The sequence below is a fragment of the Photinus pyralis genome, unplaced genomic scaffold, assembly GCF_008802855.1.
Source record: "Photinus pyralis isolate 1611_PpyrPB1 unplaced genomic scaffold, Ppyr1.3 Ppyr1.4_LG1, whole genome shotgun sequence".
NCBI classification, from domain to species: Eukaryota; Metazoa; Arthropoda; class Insecta; order Coleoptera; family Lampyridae; genus Photinus; species Photinus pyralis.
The window spans coordinates 45,428,821-45,449,523 of NW_022170249.1; the positions used below are offsets into that span (position 1 = coordinate 45,428,821).

Sequence of the window (20,703 nt, forward strand, 5' to 3'; positions counted from 1 at the left end):
TATTCGTAGTATTAGCAGTATTTTTCATAAAAAAATACTATAAGTAAGTGTTTTTGTTTAAAAAAAAATGACATACTAGTAATATTAAAATATGTTTAATTATAATTATTCAGTGAAAATGATGACATGCGTAACATAAATTTATCTACAATCTTAACATCAGCAACACAAGAATTGACACTGTAACACTTACATTGTAAATCTCCGGATTTGTTATGACGAAACAATCACATAAAAATTAAACTTAAACCAATTGTACGCCAAATTTTGCCAGATAATTTTGCAAATGCAACTGAGATTGTTTATCAATGCTGTTAATTAGAGTCGGTAAGAATCCCGGTCGTGAGCTTCCCAGTGTTGCCAAATTTTGAACTAAAAACTCTCTTGGTTCTGAAACACCTGCAAAACATAAAACTAATTGAAGGGCACACCATAAGCAAATATATAAAAATTACAACATAGGTATCGGTACTTACCTTGCAAAGGATCAGACTTATTGTTATTAGCGAAACTCAACTTGGCTGTCATGGTTTGAAAAGTGGGCGTATCGTCGATTTCTACAAATTCGTCATCCGGGAAAGTACTCTCGTCAACCTGCCCCTCGAAGAAATTCATCAAGCACTGAAACGTAATTAGTTAATGGGTATATTGGGTTACAATTTGGACAACCTGCAGTAAAGGTGCCCAATATTTTTGGTAGGACCCCGTATACATTTCCGGGCAATCACATAGCAATTTAATAACACCACACGAAACAATCTTTCGTTCCACACCTCCGGAAACTTTTTGAAGATCGGCTAAAAATAATTTTTCCAAAACCATTCCAAACATTCTGAAAACAGATGGGTTAGCTCAATTGAAGGCGGATGCTAATCCATACTGGGCCTGAATTCCATCTATGGTAGAAACGAGCTCGTTTGCCGAAAACTTGATTACGTATAGTGAGAAAAATACTATTGTGCCTATAACGTATTTCGTGGTTTTACTAGATGATAACCGTTGGAAGAGTAAGAAAAAAATTTGTTTATGGTATGGTGTTAAGGCCTCTCTGTAAAGACACTGAATTCATATTTGTAACTTTGCAATATAACACACTTACATTGGAACGTGCTGTATAATATTTTGCATTAAATAAAATCCTTCATGGTCATTTGCTTTTGACGCTATTAGTTTTTGGAAAACACCTAATAGTCCCACCTAAAACAAATGAAAAGTTATTGCATTTTGACTATTTTCCAATTCTTCACATTCTTAACGTTACCTTCACTTTGGATGGGTTAATGTTTATGTTGAGACACTTCTCATTTTTATCTCGAAAGCGAAAATTTACATTTAAAAAAATCTATTTATGAAAACCTTCAAAGGGTATTTTTGTTTTGCTGGTTCAATAATGATGTTTATTTTTCTGTGGTTACAATTTTACAATTGCATTCCACAAATACAAAGCAAATAAAACTGTCCAAGGCACGAGAAAAACAGAATAAAATTGTGAATTATGTACCCCTTGAACTATGTAAGGTATTTCAACTAAATATTATTCCAAAATTAATAATTGTTACCAATACTAAAAAGCATTTGCCGCTACAAATTACGTCGCATAGAAAATATAAGTAAATAACTCGTGATATGATCTAACACATAAAAATTTAAATTGATAGAGAAATTTTGACCTAATTTGTGCCGTTGTAATATGATTGGCTGAACTTCAAAGGTAATGACATGTCACAATCACTTGTAAATATTTAATTTTAATATTGAGGTATTAAAGTTGCGTTCATTTATCCTTAATGAATAACCTTTCTCTTAATACCTACATAGATAATATGTATTTTTTTGTTTATAAATTTATAAATTACGATTTTTTTTGTAACTGCATCTGATTATGAAGGCTCTTGTAATAAGATGTAAAATCTTTATACAATAAAATTATTATTATTTATTAAGGTAATGACAGGCTTTATGCAGTTACAGTGATTTCTAAAACAATCTCCTTTCAATCATGCACCATCTCAACTCATAAGTAACTGAAGTACCTAACTAAGCTAAGCGCTGTTCAATTTTACAGTGCGATATGCATCTATTGTTTTTGTAACCTATGGATGGGGTAATTTTGATGGTTTGACACTTTTTTAGCGCATTTTTGAAAAAAATACGCTATTATATTCGTTATTGCTGGCAGGCGTTAGATCTCCACAACTACAATAGCTAGAGACTTCAAATTTTCACTAAAAGCTTTCTGCTATAGTGTAGATGTGCAGGCACTAGTCTATTTTGAGTTAGATTACTTGTGAGATCCATAATTGAAGAAAATAATTTCGATGTGGGTTTCGGAGGTGCTATAATTTTACCGTTAGATAGCGCTACCAGTATAAAAACTTATTATTTACTTTGTGATTTGTTTTACAAAATGAAGACGTACCGTCAATTGAAATTAAATAAAATTAATTATTTAACGCAGCCAGAATTACTCGTGAGATCGATAATTTTAAACTTCGCTAATAAAATACTGACCTGCATGACCAAAAATGCGCTTTAATCATGCATATGCTGATTTACAACTTGTTTATCTCAAAACCGAAAATTTACACTAAAAAATGTATTTATGAAAACCTTTAAGGGGTATTTTTTTCGAATATTCCTTTCTCACAGTGAAATCAGTGGTTGATTCTCTGAGACTGTAAATTCTAACTTAAAATGTCTCCCAAAGATGCATACTCAAGAAATTTTAAAATTTTAATAAGCATATGAAACGGATACTTACCAGTTTGTCTTGAGCAATTACTTGTGGAGCTGCTTGTGTAAGAAAAGCACAGAGTAGGCGTACCAACGGGCTTATATTTGCAGGTCTCTCCCATAGCACAGGTGCTAGCAGGCAAGGTAGCAATTGCATGTATGGCTCTGGTATACTTCCAGTAGGTGTTAACTCCATTAAAAGTGACAATAATTGGAATACATACGGTATGAATTCTAAAACCTAACTGTGTCTAAAGAGCTACAACAAAATTATAGTTACCTTGAATATCTTGTTGTAAAATGTTTTGAAAGATGGGAAAAAGTATATCCTCAAATGAAGTAACTGCGGAAGAATTACTTCGGCATACAATTCTAAAATGACAATAAGCAAACGGAAGTTAAATGCATAGGACTAACCTAATCGACAATGAAAATGTTTCAAACAGAAAGTGGTTAAAGTGAGGTTTGGAAGGATTTTTCGCCACTTGTTGCAATTTTTCCGTTAATTTGGGCAGAATTGCGGATAAATACGGGAGAACACGTTCTTGTAAAGTTGAAAAACTTCTCATTATTGCTACAAATATTCACTTTAAAATCTGCGTACCACTAACCACATCTACCTTTCATGACATATTCATTTTCTTCCGATACCGGTTTTTCCAAGGTGGCAAATAGGTTGGATAGCAAAGTTTCGGTTAGTGGAGCTAATTCCTCTCCCCTTACCCTGGAATGAATCGATTTTAATCGACAATCTTACGTAAATAAGTACCTACTTACATCGAAATATTGTTACGATTTTTATCTCGCATAACTAAAATTTTTTCTATTGTACAAGCAGCATAAGTGTGCACCACTGCACTTTCACTGGTAAGATGCCGAACAAGGTGAGGTAGCGTACCAACAATCATATCACGAGGTAGAATTGAACGGAAGGTCATAACATACTTGATGGCGTCTGCTTTTACTACAGGAAGTTCATCAACTAAAAAAGGAGTTTAAAATCTGTTTCTAAGACAATTACCAATACCATTTACTCTCTCCAATTCAGTTAGAATATGTTGCTGACAAAACTGAGGGATGGATACTAGCTGACTGGTTTGAGTAACGCCATGTTTTTGAGTTGCTCCCCGACTGACAAGGGACGTCACCAAATATACAGCAGCATCCTTGCTTCGCCAATTCTCTAGCGGCTTCTCCGAATACTTTGATAACATGACCTACAACGCATTTACTATCACGAAGTATCATTTTAATGTCAATACTACCTGCAAGTACTGTCCAAAGATATTCATAATCCGTTGTTCGAAGTTCTGGCTCAAAGTGTTTACAAGGTCGCATGCCGCTCGGCGACGTGTATCAATGTCGGATCCTTCAATATCACGACGAATATACTCCTCTGGATTATCTTCAAATAGTTCTTCGTCTGAAGCTAAAAACAATAAGGATAAGTTCTGTAACGTCGACAAACCCACAGCAGATCCATTTTTTATTTGTTGACTACTTACTTCTAAATTCCATATTTGGTATAATGACCTTCTCGCATATACTATTTAAGACATTATCATCTTCGAAAAGGTGGCGGTAGTGAGACCTTTCACCAACCGAAGACAGAAATTGAAGTGCATTAGACACCAGCTGCAAAGTTACAATTGTCCGTAATTAAATTTGAACAAACCAAATGCAAGTACCAGATCATATTTCGGCTGTAATCCTGTAGAGACCAGCAAACTCCAAATATCGGTCACAAATTGAGAAAGATACGGTTGAAATTCCTCGTCGTATTTCTGGGCATACAATGCGACATTATCGCATACTTGTGACTTTAACTGCTCCATTATTCCAGATTCTTCGTCATCCTACACTTACAGATTTAAAATTGCGATTAATTAATAAGATATTACCGTCGTTCCTAAAGATTTCACTTCCACCGTTAGAAGTGTATGAAAACTCTTCATCCAAGTTTCCATGTTATCTTCAAAAAATTCGGGCAAATCTTGAAAATTTAACGAGTAAAACACCTTGCAAACGAGTACCAAAGAACTATAAATAACTTTTAATGCATTAACATCTGCAGCATGGGCTTGGGCCAGATGCATAGTTGCCTGGAACAAATGTTACAATCCGAGCAGTGCAGATAATCGACTATACCAAAAGTAAATCCGTTAAAGGCTGCGCCAGTTTCTCTAATACAAATTTTATTTCCGCAAACAGTTCGTTAGACTTGAATTCGTAGCGGTACTTTTTGAATAGTGAGTGTGCTGTTCTTAGGATGCCATTGATAACGTGAAAATCGCCTGTCGAAAATTTCTCCACCATTTGACTGATCAGTTCAGGCCATTTAAGTGGAAAATCCGTTTTACCTATAATACTAATCGCATCACTCAGTTGCTTTTGAATTGATTCTGGCAAGGTCAACATCAATGTAACTATCAAATTTTTTATTGCGGCACGGTCACTCTGATGAATTCGATCGGCCTGGTCATCCTCCTATAATTATCTATGTTTTACATGAGCGGGTATGTTAAGAAATTACTTACAACATTCCAATTACGTTTGATGTAATTCTTGAAAGCAATAGCTCCGGCAGTTCGTATGGTTAAATCGATTTCATTCTTGTGCACCAAATGGAGTAAAAGTAACGGGTAATTTTGGTTAACTTCAACCCCTTCCAGGAACTTTTCAGCTGCAATTAATGCAAAGGTACACCAAAAACTTGCATTAAATTAGAAATACAAACCAGGACGGCGAATGTTAACGTCGGGACTCAACGTTTTCTGAAGGTATTCGCCCAAGGTACGTAAATTCTCGTCCGATATTTCCATTATTGCGCCTTAATAAACTGCGAATATGGAACTCCTTTCATTAAATTAATTAAAATTTAATAGCATTTGCATTACCGTAACGATAAACTAACCTAAAAATTGTATCGGCAATCGGCTTTCAAAAAATTCATGGGAAAATGGAATCCGCTACAGGGATGCCAATATACCATAGAGGCATGAATGAAAGGGCGCGTCACGCGCACCATGCGTACCAAATGGACACTACTGAGCATGCGCTCGTTTAAAATCCGTCTTGCAGGAGCAGCTACAATAGAAAGCATCGTACACGCATCGTATTCGTGTTCAAAGGTGAAAGGAGCATCCATAATTCCATACACATACCCTTTGTATTGTTTACATACTTTATTTAATCAATGCCCTTTGATTATACAGGGTGTCCCTAAAAGGTCTGTACAACGCGCTACCAGGGGTTCTTGGTATCAAAATAGGACGATTTAACCAAACTTACCTCTATCCAAAAGTGCTTCGGTAAGGCGCTATCTACCGCCAAAGATTTAAAAAAAAATCGTTATTTTTATTTTATCGGAAAATGGTTTTGCCGATTACCATGAAATTCGGGATGTGAATGTCTAATGTAAAAAGCGTCTTTGTGATATCATCGTTTTGATTGTAGTTGCTATGTAGGTGGTAAAATACTGACCATCCACATCTGAAGAGGTCTAAAACTTTTTAACTACTATTTTGACGGTTCTGAATTTTTAGACACTGATAGACAGTTTACTTGCAAGCATTTTTTCTCTCTTGATGAATATCGCTATCTGTGATGGTTTACGAAAAAAAAAAATTTAGGCATGATGAATGGCATGCACCATACATGCGATTGTTCCTAAAAAATCAGAAGATGGGTGTGAAACAGAGTGGCGTAACGTTTGTTTGTTGTTTCTTCAACTTTAACAATTTACATTTTGCTTGAAGGCTTAAAATTTCATTGTTAAAATTGTAATATGGCCTTTCAATACAGTAACGCAGAGTTAACTGATATGCTATTAGTGTTTGGATACTGTCGTGGAAATGGTCGCAAAAAAAACGTAAATTGTTAAAGTTTAAGAAACAACAAACAAACGTTACGCCACTCTAAGGTTTCACAGCCATCTTCTGATTTTTTGAGGAACAATCGCATGTATGGTGCATGCCATTCATAATGCCTAAATTTTTTTTTTTTTCGTAAACCATCACAGATAGCGATATTCATCAAGAGACAAACAATGCTTGCAAGTAAACTGTCTATCAGTGTCTAAAAATTCAGAACCGTCAAAATTGTAGTAAAAAAGTTTTAGACCTCTTCATATGTGGATGGTCAGTATTTTACCACCGACATAGCAACTACAATCAAAACGATGATATCACAAAGACCCTTTTTACATTAGACATTCACATCCCGAATTTCATTTTAATCGGCAAAACCATTTTCCGATAAAATAAAAATAACGATTTTTTTTTAAATCTTTGGCGGTAGATAGCGCCTTACCGAAGCACTTTTGGGTAGAGGTAAGTTGGGTTAAATCGTCCTATTTTGATACCAAGAACCCCTGGTAGCGCGTTGTACAGACCTTTTAGGGACACCCTGTATAATCAAAGCACATCCCACTCGAGGAAGGTGCAGCGAGGTGTCGCAAATTAAGTGAAATTGGGGGTAGAAACTTATATCTTAATGGGGTAGAATGTAAAGTATTATTTTCTGCGGTACTCCCTGAGGCGGATGAGTGTCACCCGTTCGGGGAGATGATGTGAATCATGACGTAAATGTTTGGATGGGACAGCCAAAAAACAGGAAGTTAGGATCCATAGTTGGGGCGAAGAGTGCTAACCATTATATTATAATTTTGTGCAACAGTCCTGGAATGGCATTCAACTGCTCATCACATGTGATCCTGACGGGCTATCAAACAAAGTGGTCTCTTTATATATGTCGTAGTCTTTTAGTGAAATCCGTCATTTCACGAAACGCCTAGTCCGAGACCTAGTCATTTAGTGAAACGCCGAAAATTTGTACGTGTGGGGTAATTTCCCTTCCCCTTCTAGATCGATAAGGATACCATTTATCGATTTCCAATGGGAACGGAATCCAATCGCTTGGCCCTGGAAAGTACACTGTGCCATAGTTTCATATAAATGACTAAATCACTAAAAGACTACGACATATACATATCAGAACCGATGTATTACATACTAGTATGTAATAGAGCACTAGTAACAGGCATTTTTATCCCTCACTACTACAAAAACTCGTCTTTTTCAAGACGCATATAGCTTGGATCTACGATCTGATAAGGTATGTAATTCCCTTAGTGTTTTTAAATTTTGCATCAGAATGTACGGTCTAAATTTCTAGCGCCCTCGGACACGCCCTGTCAGGGACTTTCTGAGCGTGGTGCCACTGTACAAATTATGGTGGACCCCCAAATGAGCCGAAAAACTCCCACCACAAGAGGCGTGCATGAAGCTCAGTAAATGCGGATGCAACAAAACACGATGTAAATGCATGAAGCAAAAAAAAATGCCGTGTTCGTACCTCTGCAACAGCGGTAGGCTACATGTTTACACTGCAAACCCTAATTAAATCAAATTTGGAATCACCCTGTGCATTAAAAAAACGGAATCCACCGAAGCAGAGACCTCTGTGCGTACAATGCGGTAAGCGCGACAGATTTGAAATTGAAATTAACCGTTTTACAACTGTCAAGCGTAAGCGTAAACTGGTCGGTTAAGTTTATATTTTTTTCTTCAATTTCGTGTCTCAAAATATTAGGCTCGTACACAGAGAATTTATAGGATAAAATGGATCCATTCACAGAGGTAAGTGCGAATAATTCGATTTCTAAAGACCCTAACCTACCTATGGGCATCTCTAGCGTATTTTGGAACGTGCACGAGAAAGGCAGAAGAAACTGCTTCAAAGCAAAGACATTGGAACAGTAAGTCCCTTGGGAGAATCGAACACACTATCGACGACTTCGTTGGAAGATTTTAAAAGCGTAAATATGACAGCTACAGTCTCAGACTCGATGTTGTGTACAAAGAGTCTGCTCGACAGTAATTTGATTACGGAAACCCAATCTGAAGGTAATTTAACTAGTATGGTTAGGCAAAATTCAAAGACGCGCATTTCATCAAACATAACTGGTTCGCCTCAATCTCATCTGAAAACATTGAACATTCAGAGGGAGAATTTTAATATGGAAATTAAACTTTCTTCTACAGAAAATGTTAGAGTAGAAGTAGAATTTCAAGAAGAGAATGAGGAAGGGAAGGAAAACATAAAACAAGATACTGCAGGTCTTCGAGACGATGCGAAAATGAGATTGCAACGATTGGGAAGGCTTTATGCGGGTATGTTGTAATGTAAGTGTCGGATATTGTGATCATTTTACAATAGGAGGCGAGGATGCGAATATATCGTCACCAATTCATCAAACTGAAGCCAAGTTCGTAGTTGATGAGACTCCGTCCAAGAAAGTCGAAAGGAAAGGTCCGGGTAGGCTGGGAAAGGGTTTGGGAGCATTAAACACGCTTGCTCAAGACATCAACCAATGGGAAGACGATTTATCAACTGTAAGTTTTGGAAATGTCTAAAAGAATTTTTACAATTTGATGTTTTTGTTAGGGTAAAATTGGTGGAGATAAGCCAAGTGTGAAGAAAAAGTCGTGGAAACCGCCCGCTCCCAGACCACCAATTTCCAGTGTACGTGAAAGTGCTGGTAAAGTAAAAGATGATTGCGTGAACGTGCAAGTCAGCGATCGGAATTCACACACTAAGGAAGAGCAAACACGCCAAATAAATTTAGATCCAACACTTGTTGAAACTTTGGTAAAGTATTGCATTATTTTCTTTATAATCAACATCCGCTTGTTGCATTAATTATCCTAATGTAGATGAGTGGGATGTTTCCTACTCTCATAGCTCTCAACATATGCTGCTATTGAAATATGTGCAGAATTTTATGAATACTTTTTAATATGATAAATTACTTTATATATGTGGGATTCAGTGTGTATGAAACAGCAAAATCGTGATTTTATTTAAAAATAAGAAAATCGGGATGAATTTTTTTCTCATCAAAATCTGCAAAACTTTTTTCGTTTGCCTAACCAGAATAGGTACACTTGTATAATCTCATTGGATCTGGAACACCCTGTATATCAATTTCTATTATTTTAACCATTAATTTTACCTGTTCCTGTTGCAGTGGGTATATAAAAATCAAAAGCGACCTCTCTGAATAACTCGTACACCAAATTTTAATATCATAACCACTTTTAAAAAGAGTTATCGTGCATGTGGACGGGTGGATAACAATAATTATAAGCAATAGTAGAAAACAAATGAAGGCAAAAGAATCTGCGTTGATGAATATACAGGGTGTAACAATTAAATATGTCATATATAATTTGATGCTACAGTGGTGAGAATTTGATGAAATTTGGTGGGTACACACTTTATGTATTTAAGCCTAACACACATGCACACATATTTGAATTTATGCGTAACTCGCCAAAAAGTGGTTGCGCATGCCCAGATCCATTGAATAATAAATTCCAGCAACATTAGAGTGAATTTTTATTTAAGCAAGTTACATCCGTTTTTGTGTGTTTATGGTTCTTGAGAAAAAAAGAAATGCAAATTTTCAGGGATGTATTTGACGGGGTATTTGATGGTATGTATATGGGGGTATATATGTGTTTATTTTATAATTTTATATTTATACTGTTAGTTTATTGGTTTGTACAGAAGTAGGGAATAAATCATTATTATTATTATTGTATACTCGAAGATGCTTATATTAATACATAGGTATTCTTGCAAATCATGTTTAACCGTTTATGATTATTTTATTTTTTATTTCTACCAGTCCGGTTGGCGCAGTGATGCCGGTACTGACGATCCCTCGTTCGGATCCGTGTTTGGGCATGGATTGGAGACAAACAAAATTGCAAAAAAAATTAAATATCTTATAGGTGTCTGTTTTTTTACTTGTTTACAGTTGGGAGGTGCGATATTTCGTCTTTCCAAACCTATTTCTGGGAGATCTCGTATCCCCCTCCCCGAGTGCTTATTCTGACTGTTTTTAGCAACTATTCCCCTACCAAATGATCATCTTTGGCCTGATAGTTCATTGGAAAAAAATAAAAATAATTATTTGTGTTAATACATTGAAGCAATGCTCACACTTGTCTGAAAATGCTATTAAACATAAACATAAAACACATGAAACATATAGAATAATATTACATAATAAGTAACGTGAAAATTCATTTAAAAAAAAACAACAAACAATTTAAAGCGTTAAAGTCTTGAGGTCGTTTTTAAGAATCTCTTGGATGTTATGCATTGGATTGTCGCGTAAAAAAGTGTTAAGTTTTTTTGAAAAAGTTTTTCATTTTGTGAATGGAAACAAGGAGTTATAAACGGTAATACAATACAGGGCCGAAATATTTATGTGCCGCTTGCGACGTTTTTAATCTTAATCTTTTGCTATACTATACACGGTGTCCATTTTCCGAGTGCCACTATGGGGATCTCACTTATCTTAAGAGATAGAAAGTTGGTTAATGAGGGCAAAGTTGCCAATTTTCGTGCCGAATAAGAATCTGAAAAGAAATTTGAAATATCTCCAATAGTTTTAAAGATATCGCAAAAAAACGAAAATTTCTGATCTTTGTTTTTAATTTTTTTATGATAAAGTGCCATTTAGGTTTATGTTAGTTGTATGCGAAAATGCCTTTTTCAAGTGCAGATCAAATAGATATGATCCAAATTTACTACACTTCTCATCGAAATGCCCACATGGCTGCTGCAACATACTTCCAGCGTTATCCAGAGCGGCAACAATCTAGTTTGAGGTATTTTTCTTTGCTGCATAAAAACTTGGGCGAATATGGTTCTTTTAAAAAGAATTTGAAATGAACATTACTGGTCAATTGAAAATTCTCATCAATTTCAAGGACGACGACCACAAATACATTTTAGCGTTAACGTATGGGTCGGTTTATTGGACGATACAAATAATTGGTCCTTAAGAGACTCTAAGTGCTGACCGGTACCTCAATTTCCTGAGGACATTTCTAACCGATTTTATTGACAATAACGTTCCTCTTCATCGTTTGAACTCGATATGGTTCCAGCAAGATGACGCACCGCCCCATAATGCTAGGAGGGTTGGGGAATGTTTATCGGAGTTGTTCCCCATCATGTTATTGCTAATAATGGCGACGTACGCTGGCCGGCGCGGTCACCTGACCTGTCTCCCTTGGACTATTTTTTGTGGGAAAAATGAAAAATGAAATTTACAAAACATTGCCAGCCGACCTTCATGAACTTCGTTATAGAATTGTGAGCACTCTCAGGAACAATATTACAAGAAGGGATGTGTCAAGAGCCATAGCAAATCTTAGGAAGAGAGTGGCACTGTGCTCAGAATTAGGAGGTGAGCAATTTGAACACATGTTGTTATGCATTTTGTTCTAATTTTAATTATAATTCCTGCAAAACGAAAGTTCAATTCTGTTCAGATGAAAATCGAATTTCTACTTCTCTGACAACGCTGCAACCAGACAGATGGATCAAACTGTCAAACATTTGTTCACAACAAATGAACGTTTTCTTTTTACAAAGCACTCTTCTCAAAAAATTAAAAATTGTATTTTTAGGAAAAATGTGATACTGAACCACCATATGTGTGATATATCGTTGTAAAGAGAAAAAAAGACGTAATCTGAAAATGTGAAAATTCAAAATGGCGCCCATAAGAAAAACTAAAGTTGCCACATGTTTCTCCGTCATCTTGAAAGTTATTAAAAACAGGATGCCATATTTGAAACCTCCATTAAAAAGTGTCCGAATAATGTGTTAATTAGAAATGTCTACTACGATTAGTTTATCATAAAAAAATTAAAAACGAAAATCAGAAATTTTCGTTTTTTTGCGATATCTTCAAAACTATTGAAGATATTTCAAATTTCTTTTCAGATTATCTTATTCGGCACGAAAATTGGCAACTTTGCCCCCATTTAACCAACTTTCTATCTCTTAAGATAAGTGAGATCCTCATAGTGGCACTCGAAAAATGGACACCGTGTATATTTGATTGTTGTTTTGTTATATAATTTGATTTATTTCTATGAATGAACAAAACAGTCAAAAATGTATTGAGTTGAATAGGCAAAAAAAGCAAAAGCTAAAAGATTTATTTACTATTCAGTCAAACGCAAAAAGCCCAAAAGATCCACTCTAAACAACGCCTTTACCTTTTATAAAATTCAAGTAGGGACAACTGGAATTCTCATCTCGTAGTATAACACGTCATTATTTTTCTTTTTTAGTTGTTTATCTCATTCCGTAAAACTCCTGTAGATCCCCCAATATTCCAACACTGAGCACAGAACTCCTTAAAAAGCTCTTGAACACTCTAAGCGACTTTTGGCTCTTAAAATGCTTTAGAAGGTGTTATCTGTATACATGTATTTTACAGGTACGCCTAGTTTCTTCGTATTTAAGGATACCCACACAATAGAGAGGTGCATTATGCACATATTCACGCTTAATTTTCGGCATGTTTGTCTTTACACATACCTACCATATGATTAAAATATCAGAAGAGGCCCTCAAAGCAAATGGAAGGTCCAGGCGAAAAGTATTTGTCCATGTGGTCGAAATTTTTTATTAATGCTTCACACTTCAATATGCATTTCTCAATCCTTACAACATAACTTGTAGCAAAAGTTTTAAAAAATAATTTTGCATAATAAAATAACCAACATTTTCCTAGACCAGAACTAATTTTTATTGTGACCTAACGTTTAAAGCACGTTTAAAGTAAATGTATTTTTATTGCGGACACTTAACACATAAAAAACTAAAACCCATAACTTTATCTAGTGCAAAACAATCTGGATAAAGAAATCTAATAACCTACATAAATGACTCACATGTAAGGGGTATATATTGTTACAGGAATCTCAAGGATTTACGCGTACAGTATCGAATTCTCGTTTAGTATACAATTATAACAAGAAACTGGCGGATGAAACTAAAAGCGCGGAAATTCGTAGCCCGTCAAAAATGAAAGAGTTGAGAAGTGAAAGTATTATCGAAGAAGTTGAGGAGTGTGACAAAGAGAAAAAAGTAGACGACGTGTCGGTCCCAATCAAACATAACTTAAAGGGGAACATTGCCAATAAAGCCGCGCTTTTTGAGGCAAATTCCAATTCTAGTCCGAATCGAAATGGAAAAGATCCGGCGCTTCTGTCGTTATCGGAAAGGAAGGCGCTGTTTGAAAAGAATAAAGGGGGAATTTTAGTTCCCAAAGCTCCTATTTCCATGGCCGCTCCCGTTAAGCCAGTAGTGAAACCGGTCTCGCCTGTGAGAGTAGTAGAGAAAAGGAGTCCTCCGAAATATTTGGCTCCTAGACCTCCCATCCGTAAGGCAGATATCACAGATTCGTCTGCATTTCGAGTAACCCCAGGAGAATCTGGTGGAATCGCAAGTAAGGTCGCTGCACTGTTCAAGAACAAAAGTACGATAAGTCAGCAACAGATCGAGAACGAGATTAAAGAACAGAGACAAAAAGAGATGGACATTTTACTGCATAGGTTTCACAAGAACAAGGTTGGTATTGGTCGACAATCATTAAGGTAATATTTAACACCTTATTAGGCTGCTGTTGAAGATATAGAGAGAGCCCAATATGACTCGGATGACGATGGAGACGCGACTGAAACCACGGCTATGATTTCTAAGAAAGTTGCTGAAATAGTAAAGACTAATCAAAAAACTCCCTCACCCCCTCCTTTACCTCCACCGACAAGAAAAAGTGGGGGTAAACGCTGTAGTAAGTTTTGAAAGCTGTTCACAGAGTATTTTGTACTTTTCTTTTGTAAGTAAATAATGAACACTGCTCATGGATCATTTGGTTGTAGACTTTTTTATTCTTCCCCCTAAAATGATTGAAAAGAGTGGGTTTTCCTATTCTTAGCTGTTTGAGATTGATTCTTTTGATTTGCCTTTATTAATAAAAGAAAAAGAAGAACCATAGGTAGTGGCATAGACATCTTTTCTAAATTTCTGCATGCCATGGACATTCTTCTTTTGCTTGTACATATTGATCTCGTACTCAGATGACGGGTAAAAGCAATTTAAGTTAATAATTACACTGCAAAAGAATTAATCTGCGAATGTACTGTGTAAGCTACTTGTTTGATACATGGGAACTCATTTTTTGAAAGGTTTAGAAGATAGTCCAAAGGTAGCTGCCAGTTTAGAGGACGTAAAACGAATCAAGGTCTCTCCAGCAAAGCCAGGTAAATTATATCCGTGCTTATCGGACATCGAAGCGGCAACTGAAACTGAGACTGAAGTGAATACGGCTTCGCCATCCCCAAATAATTCAAGGTGCGATACTTTTATAGACTGGTGCCTATTTTTACTTTGCCTTGCATAGCTTCTAATTACTGTGGTGGCTGTCTGCTGATATTTTTATATACGCGATTCAGGGTGATATTTTTAAGCTTAATTTAAGTTAACTGTTCTGTAATCGATTTCATTAATAAACAATTAGCATAATCATTCATGTTCATTTCACCCTTTCACATTTGATTAATTTAAGTTCGTTATTTTATTTTGTTAGTTACGAGGCTTGTAGTGATTCTGACGGTACCCTTGGAGATACCAGTTTTGGGCGGGAAGTTTTGGAAACTGTTTGCAAAAATGCTAGTCCCCCCAAACGCGTAAGTAGAGAATGAGTGTCGGGAGTAACGTTCTATTGATATTCTTTTAGACAATTTACATGGACAGCACTGAAAGTGACATGTCCGATATTTTAGATGACATGGATGACTACTTGGATGAGGCCATGGCTTACGATGTGGAGAATGGACCCACTCCACCTAAGCATAAACGATCGAGATCTCCAGTAAATGTCAGCATTGTGCATCTTATATCTGTTTGTAATAATTATTCTTTAGATCGACAAGGGGTCTCACAGTTCGAGTTCTTTTCAATACAAGAATTTTACACCCTCGAAACCGACATCTAAGCCTTCTACACCATATCAAACACCTATAAAAGAACCATCACCTCTTGAAAGTGATGAGAGTCCAGCTTTTGTGGTTGATGGTGATGACGTACTGCCACTAACCCATACAGTTAGTTTTTACAGAAAACAACAGATACAGGTTTACTCACTTTCCTTGTTGCCAATACTATGAACATCGTTGCAGGGTTCAAAAACGCCAGTTCGCCAAGTAATTAAGTACCCCGCAATTCAGGAGAATTCTGATTCTTCTTCAAAGGAGGAAGATGTTGAAGTGCAAAGTAAAATTTGTTCGCTGGTCGAGGAAGTAATGCTACTCTCAGTTTTTTTACTGTATTGAACAATTTTTTTGTAGGTAACCAAGCAACAAACAATTATTTCACAAACTAGCCAAGCCTTAAACTTGTGTTACTCAACCCCTGAATTTACAGGATCTACAGAACAAGTTGAAGCAGAGAAGGTGCTATTGCTTGCTAGTAAGTATTTAGCTTGATAAAACTTAAAAAACTACTAGGATCTGAAGTGTTATATTAACGTTCTTCTTGACCAACCAACTTATTTATATAGGTGAAATGTGAGAGAAATAGGTTTTAGTAGTACACACATATTTTTTATAATCTTATGCCTTTTGGTACCTTTCGTGGAGGCTGGGTTTTGAGCTAACCAGATATTTCATACATTGTATTGTTTATGCTATTTTTTAAGAATTTTATTATAAAAGTTGGCTTTCAGCTTTCTATGACCAGTGCCTAGGTTCTACAAGCTAAATGATTCAAGACACTCTTGCATTAAAGCAGAGTTTACCTTTTACATGTTTATAGTATATTACATACCAAGCTGGAAAGTGGTTCATTACCTACGCCGAGGGTTTAAGGTACACCACCTACGCGCGAGGCGTTGGTTATGAACCACTGACCAGTGAGGTTTGTGTACCATTTTATTCACAATCTGCCTTAAATAGGTAGTATAACTCGCACCAGTGTCAGTGTAGCATTGAAATCTAGTGGCGTGCAAGACGGGAAGTACTTTGCCGACCTAGACGAGATTCGCAAAAGATGTTAAACAATTGCTCACTTCCAAACTTCAAAACAGTTGGCAATTGACATATTACATATACTTGAAATCACGAATCTTTGTCCCTGCGTCATTGATTTGTGAATCAATTTCAGACAAGTTTTTTATCGATTTCGCATACTTGACAGATATTACAGTGTTTTAGCGTATGTCTGAAATTGATTCACAAATCAATGACGCAGGGACAAAGATTCGTGATTTCAAGTATATATGATTGTGAATAAAAGCTTTTATCTGAATCAGACAAATGTAGCAACATGCGCGTGCCTGCCTTTTCGTGGTTACATGGGCCACTTCACGTTCTATGCTAAAATTAAACGGTATGAATGCAAAATAAGCATCTGAGCAAATTAGAGCGCGATTGATTTTGATAACGTTTACTGCAACACATTTATTTAGCAACTGTTAATTGCACTTACTTAAGTTGCCGGATTGAAATTTCTAAAGTCGGTAGTCCAGTAAGGCTATTGTTAATTGGAATTTCTCAGGTTGGCATAAAGGTTTTTTATCAACCTGATAACGGTGTAAACCTGCAACCTGCCTACTAAAGGACAAGAGCTTTCGGACGCAACAATGACAATTGAAATGGGTATCTTGAACTCTTCTACTATCTGGTTATGTTTGGCCCACATTCACCCCTCAAAAAATTGTGTTACTTAAAACCGAAAGCAACGTAATGTAAGTTTTTATCGAAAAAATTCAATTACAGCTCACAGACGTGCAGCGGCGCAACGCGAGATCGAAAGGCTATCAGTTTTGAAAACTTTACATTCCGATAACAAACTTACAGAAAACATCCCACTAGAAAAAGGAAAGCTGATAATATCCAACATTGTTCTTCCACTAAAACGCGATTACGTTCGGGCGCTTAATGCGAGTAAGTATTTTGGTCCAAATTAAAACAAAAACATAATTTTTTGGCTTTGGTTTAGCTGGCGGCAAAGGGCACCATGTGGTGTGTTTGATTAAATGCGCCGATCAAGTCTACAGTACGCAGTTGGTCTCGACGGTTGCCACAAATGACAGAAATCCTAATTTGGAACTAAACATACCGGGTACTATCCATTTCAACAACATTTACAGTAATTTTACTGCACAATTTGAGGTATACTGCTTGCAGGCACAAAATGAAAGTCTGCCGCACGATGTGAAATATCACATCAATAAAAAGGTTAGGGCCTGTGTGTTACTAAATCTTCTTAAGAAGGTATGTTTATAGGGAGGCAGCAAGATCACCCCAAAAAAAGGTAAATCAGAGTCTCGTTTAATTAGACCACCTAAGGAATCGCCCGGTGGTCCTCAAGCTGTGAGATCACCCACTTTTGCGCTTATGGGATATGTTGTATTTTCCATTCAAGCCACGAAACGAAAAAATTGGACCTTAAATAATGTTCGTGAATTCAATTATTTTCTTTGTCATAGTGTCAACTTACAATTTACAGGCGCCATCTATGAGCCCATTAGAAGGGATTGTTGAAATGCGTGTCAAGTGTGAATTCACAATGAAAGTCGAACATCACGGATTTTTGACCATGTTTGAAGATATATCTGGTTTTGGTGCATGGCATCGACGCTGGTGTATGCTGCAAGAACACTCTTTGAGCTACTGGAAGTATCCGGATGACGAGAAAAAAAAGGTTGATTTCAGTTTATTTGTCATCATTTCGGGAACAATTTTTCTTGTAGCCCCCAATTGACACACTTGATTTATCAACGTGTATTACAACACAAGTAGGACCAGTTCGAAGAGACATCTGTGCGAGATTAAACACATTTTTAATTGAAACTAAAAGGCCAGTGCAACCTCATGATAAAGATAGTTTGGTAATGCAATGTAATGGCGATATTACAATTATAAGGTTAAATTTATAATCATTATTTATTAACAAATCTAAACGAAAGATTTTAGGCATTTATTATCAGCAGATACAAAAGAAGAAAGAAACGAATGGTGTACCGCATTTAATAAGGCACTTGCCACTGCCAGTATGTTGAGAGGAACGAAGTAATTCTTTAATGTACTTCACTCTTACTTATAATTGATATTGAATCATTTTTATTATTGACTAATTTAATATAATTTTGCTACTTGCTGCCATACTAATAATATTGTATTATATTTTTTATAATTTTAAATACAATCATAACCTTTGTAAGTTTAGTCCATCCCAAATAAGAAAAGAACCTTTCAAATTCATCTTGATCACTCGCCTCAACTTAATTCGATTTTATGAAATATTGTTAACAGTTATACAGCAAAAAATGAGCATCAGGCACGTTTCTCAGGGAAGCCATTCAATATATATGTACATTGTACATACATTGGCAAACCACGCAATCTGTGTAGTAAATAAGCTTAAAGCATTTGGTTTATTCATCAATAGGTCCTACGTTCTGTATAGTATAGGTGGTTCTTTTATTTGTTGGGACGTGAAACATACTCAGAAAGGAAATTGAATAAAATGCTGAATTTTGTGTGTAAGAAAAGACAAAAGAAATAAAATATATTTCGCACACAGGAAAACCTTTTATGGACAAAAAACCTTGCAAACGTCGCATTACAGCCGTTCCGTCGCCACTCTATCATTGAAAAACCCTTTCGTAATTCTTGTAAGTTTTCGCTGCAGCCGCTGTCGCTTCATTTTCCACACAACCCCGAGCATCCACGTTTTGTCGAACGGCTCTTACTTCTTTTATTTTCCGAATAGCGTCCGCGGTCGTTTTTCTCCCACAGAATCCACCCTCCGTTTTTTCTGTCCGTGATGTGTTCGATGCGCGTTGCGATTATTCTGTCAAGCGCCTTCCCTATAACCGGTAGTAACCTGATGGGCCTATACAAGCCAGGCCGAGGTCAGTTTTATCCTCTTTTCCAGGTTTGTTGAGCTCTGTTTTTTCAGTTTGCACTTGTGATAAATTATTCAGTAAACTTTCTTTTGTACATTTTGTAAAAAATTAATTGTTTAGAGTAATACCTCGTACACCTTTTGGTTTTTTTTTTAAATTTGTGGTTTTAACTTGTTATATTTTTAATATTGTTAGTTTGATATGAATTTGTTTGTCTGTTTGTACTTTTTAGCGCATTTCCACAAAAATTTAAAAAAATGTGACTTCGCCCGTCCGTTTTTCCGTCCCTTCGGTCGCTACTAGTTCGTTGTTCTACTTTTTTCGCTGTTTGGTTTGTTGTGGTGTCGAGGCTTGCACCAAGGAAGGAATTTTTCCTGTGCCGCTTAAGAAAAAAGTTTGTTGTAAAAATCTATGTTTTTCATGTACCATAATTTTACACTTTTGCCGTTTATTAACGATCTTCGAGATCATTTATAATGTTGTATTGCTGTCTGTCTGTCTGTCCGTGTGTAGTTGTGCATCACGATACCTTTTGTATTTGCACAATCCAATTTTCCTTTGTTAAGGTATTTAACTAAAATTTTGTATGTAGGTATTTCAAATAAACGTGAAACTAATATCGAATCTAAAAATTTGTTCTGGGAATGCGCAATCCGATTGTTTTTATTTGTGAAGATATTTAAATGAAATTTTGTATGTACCTCTACGCATCAATGAAGATTCATTATTCAATGATAGAATAAGTAAAAAAATATATTTCTTGTTAATTTTAGGGTGGTAGCATTTAGAACCTACGCAAGTGTGATACATGCACGTACCTATTTGTCTAGAATGACGAATTTTTTCAAAATAAAAAATGTAGATACATATTTGAAAAATAAAATTGATGATAGTCCCAAAATAACCTAAACCGGAAACTACCCCTCCGATAGGGTTTTATTAGGTCCTAAAGAACACGCGCATTGCATAAATGCATTGACTAAGTAACTAAAATTACTTATTTAATATTCAATGATAAATGTAAACATTTTTACGCCAAATAAAACAATTTGCGGCGCCGGAAACTAATCAATTTCTATACAAACAATCCTGTTTCGTATACATTTCCATAGATGGCGTAACCTGTAACAATCATTCAAGAATTGGCGCGCGCGCCTGCACTTTTTCATATCCAGAGTTCG

General features: G+C 36.0%; 2 protein-coding genes across 9 annotated transcripts; one reads left to right on the forward strand and one right to left on the reverse strand.

Moving 5' to 3' along the window:
- Nucleotides 1-79: 79 nt before the first annotated feature.
- On the reverse strand, nt 80-5,792 carry LOC116171847 (exportin-2). Of its 5 annotated transcripts, none has more exons than XM_031488875.1 (19): nt 5,648-5,792; nt 5,471-5,589; nt 5,271-5,416; nt 4,882-5,220; nt 4,635-4,835; nt 4,422-4,589; nt 4,239-4,368; nt 3,999-4,162; nt 3,761-3,950; nt 3,511-3,715; nt 3,354-3,457; nt 3,151-3,307; nt 3,014-3,105; nt 2,762-2,967; nt 1,100-1,197; nt 881-1,048; nt 670-832; nt 477-621; nt 80-399 (listed from the first exon to the last, which is right to left on the reverse strand). In XM_031488875.1, the coding sequence occupies exons 2-19, from the start codon at nt 5,553-5,555 to the stop codon at nt 245-247; spliced, it is 2,916 nt and encodes a 971-aa protein (XP_031344735.1). In that variant the 5' UTR covers nt 5,556-5,589; nt 5,648-5,792; the 3' UTR covers nt 80-244. The 5 variants fall into 5 exon arrangements, 4 of the variants coding, with proteins under 4 accessions (XP_031344735.1, XP_031344741.1, XP_031344749.1 ...); XM_031488881.1 differs by having other exon boundaries at nt 5,471-5,572; nt 5,631-5,741; XM_031488889.1 differs by having other exon boundaries at nt 5,471-5,572; nt 5,648-5,666.
- A 1,824-nt stretch (nt 5,793-7,616) lies between these two features.
- LOC116171820 (anillin) lies at nt 7,617-18,839 on the forward strand. 4 transcript variants are annotated; one of them, XM_031488841.1, is made up of 19 exons: nt 7,619-8,372; nt 8,429-8,639; nt 8,778-8,906; nt 8,953-9,128; nt 9,181-9,384; nt 13,528-14,181; nt 14,230-14,404; nt 14,799-14,964; nt 15,200-15,299; nt 15,350-15,490; nt 15,537-15,746; nt 15,792-15,911; nt 15,960-16,080; nt 17,388-17,555; nt 17,611-17,849; nt 17,898-18,068; nt 18,121-18,315; nt 18,365-18,537; nt 18,588-18,839. In XM_031488841.1, the coding sequence occupies exons 1-19, from the start codon at nt 8,355-8,357 to the stop codon at nt 18,685-18,687; spliced, it is 3,471 nt and encodes a 1,156-aa protein (XP_031344701.1). In that variant the 5' UTR covers nt 7,619-8,354; the 3' UTR covers nt 18,688-18,839. The 4 variants fall into 4 exon arrangements, with proteins under 4 accessions (XP_031344710.1, XP_031344685.1, XP_031344694.1 ...); XM_031488825.1 differs by having other exon boundaries at nt 7,618-8,372; nt 8,429-8,906; XM_031488834.1 differs by having other exon boundaries at nt 7,618-8,372; nt 8,429-8,906; nt 15,350-15,484.
- Nucleotides 18,840-20,703: the final 1,864 nt, after the last annotated feature.

Bases quoted from the DNA above. Each gene is read 5' to 3' on its own strand.
- LOC116171847 (XM_031488875.1), bottom strand. From the start codon at position 5,555: ATGGAAATATCGGACGAGAATTTACGTACCTTGGGCGAATACCTTCAG. The intron at 3,716-3,760 runs GTATTGGTAATT...CTCCTTTTTTAG, and splicing joins TGAATTGGAGAGAGTAAATG to TTGATGAACTTCCTGTAGTA. The intron at 1,049-1,099 runs GTAAGTGTGTTA...GTGTCTTTACAG, and splicing joins ATTATACAGCACGTTCCAAT to AGAGGCCTTAACACCATACC.
- LOC116171820 (XM_031488825.1), top strand. The intron at 17,850-17,897 runs GTTAGGGCCTGT...GTATGTTTATAG, and splicing joins AATATCACATCAATAAAAAG to GGAGGCAGCAAGATCACCCC. The intron at 18,316-18,364 runs GTTGATTTCAGT...TTTTTCTTGTAG, and splicing joins CGGATGACGAGAAAAAAAAG to CCCCCAATTGACACACTTGA.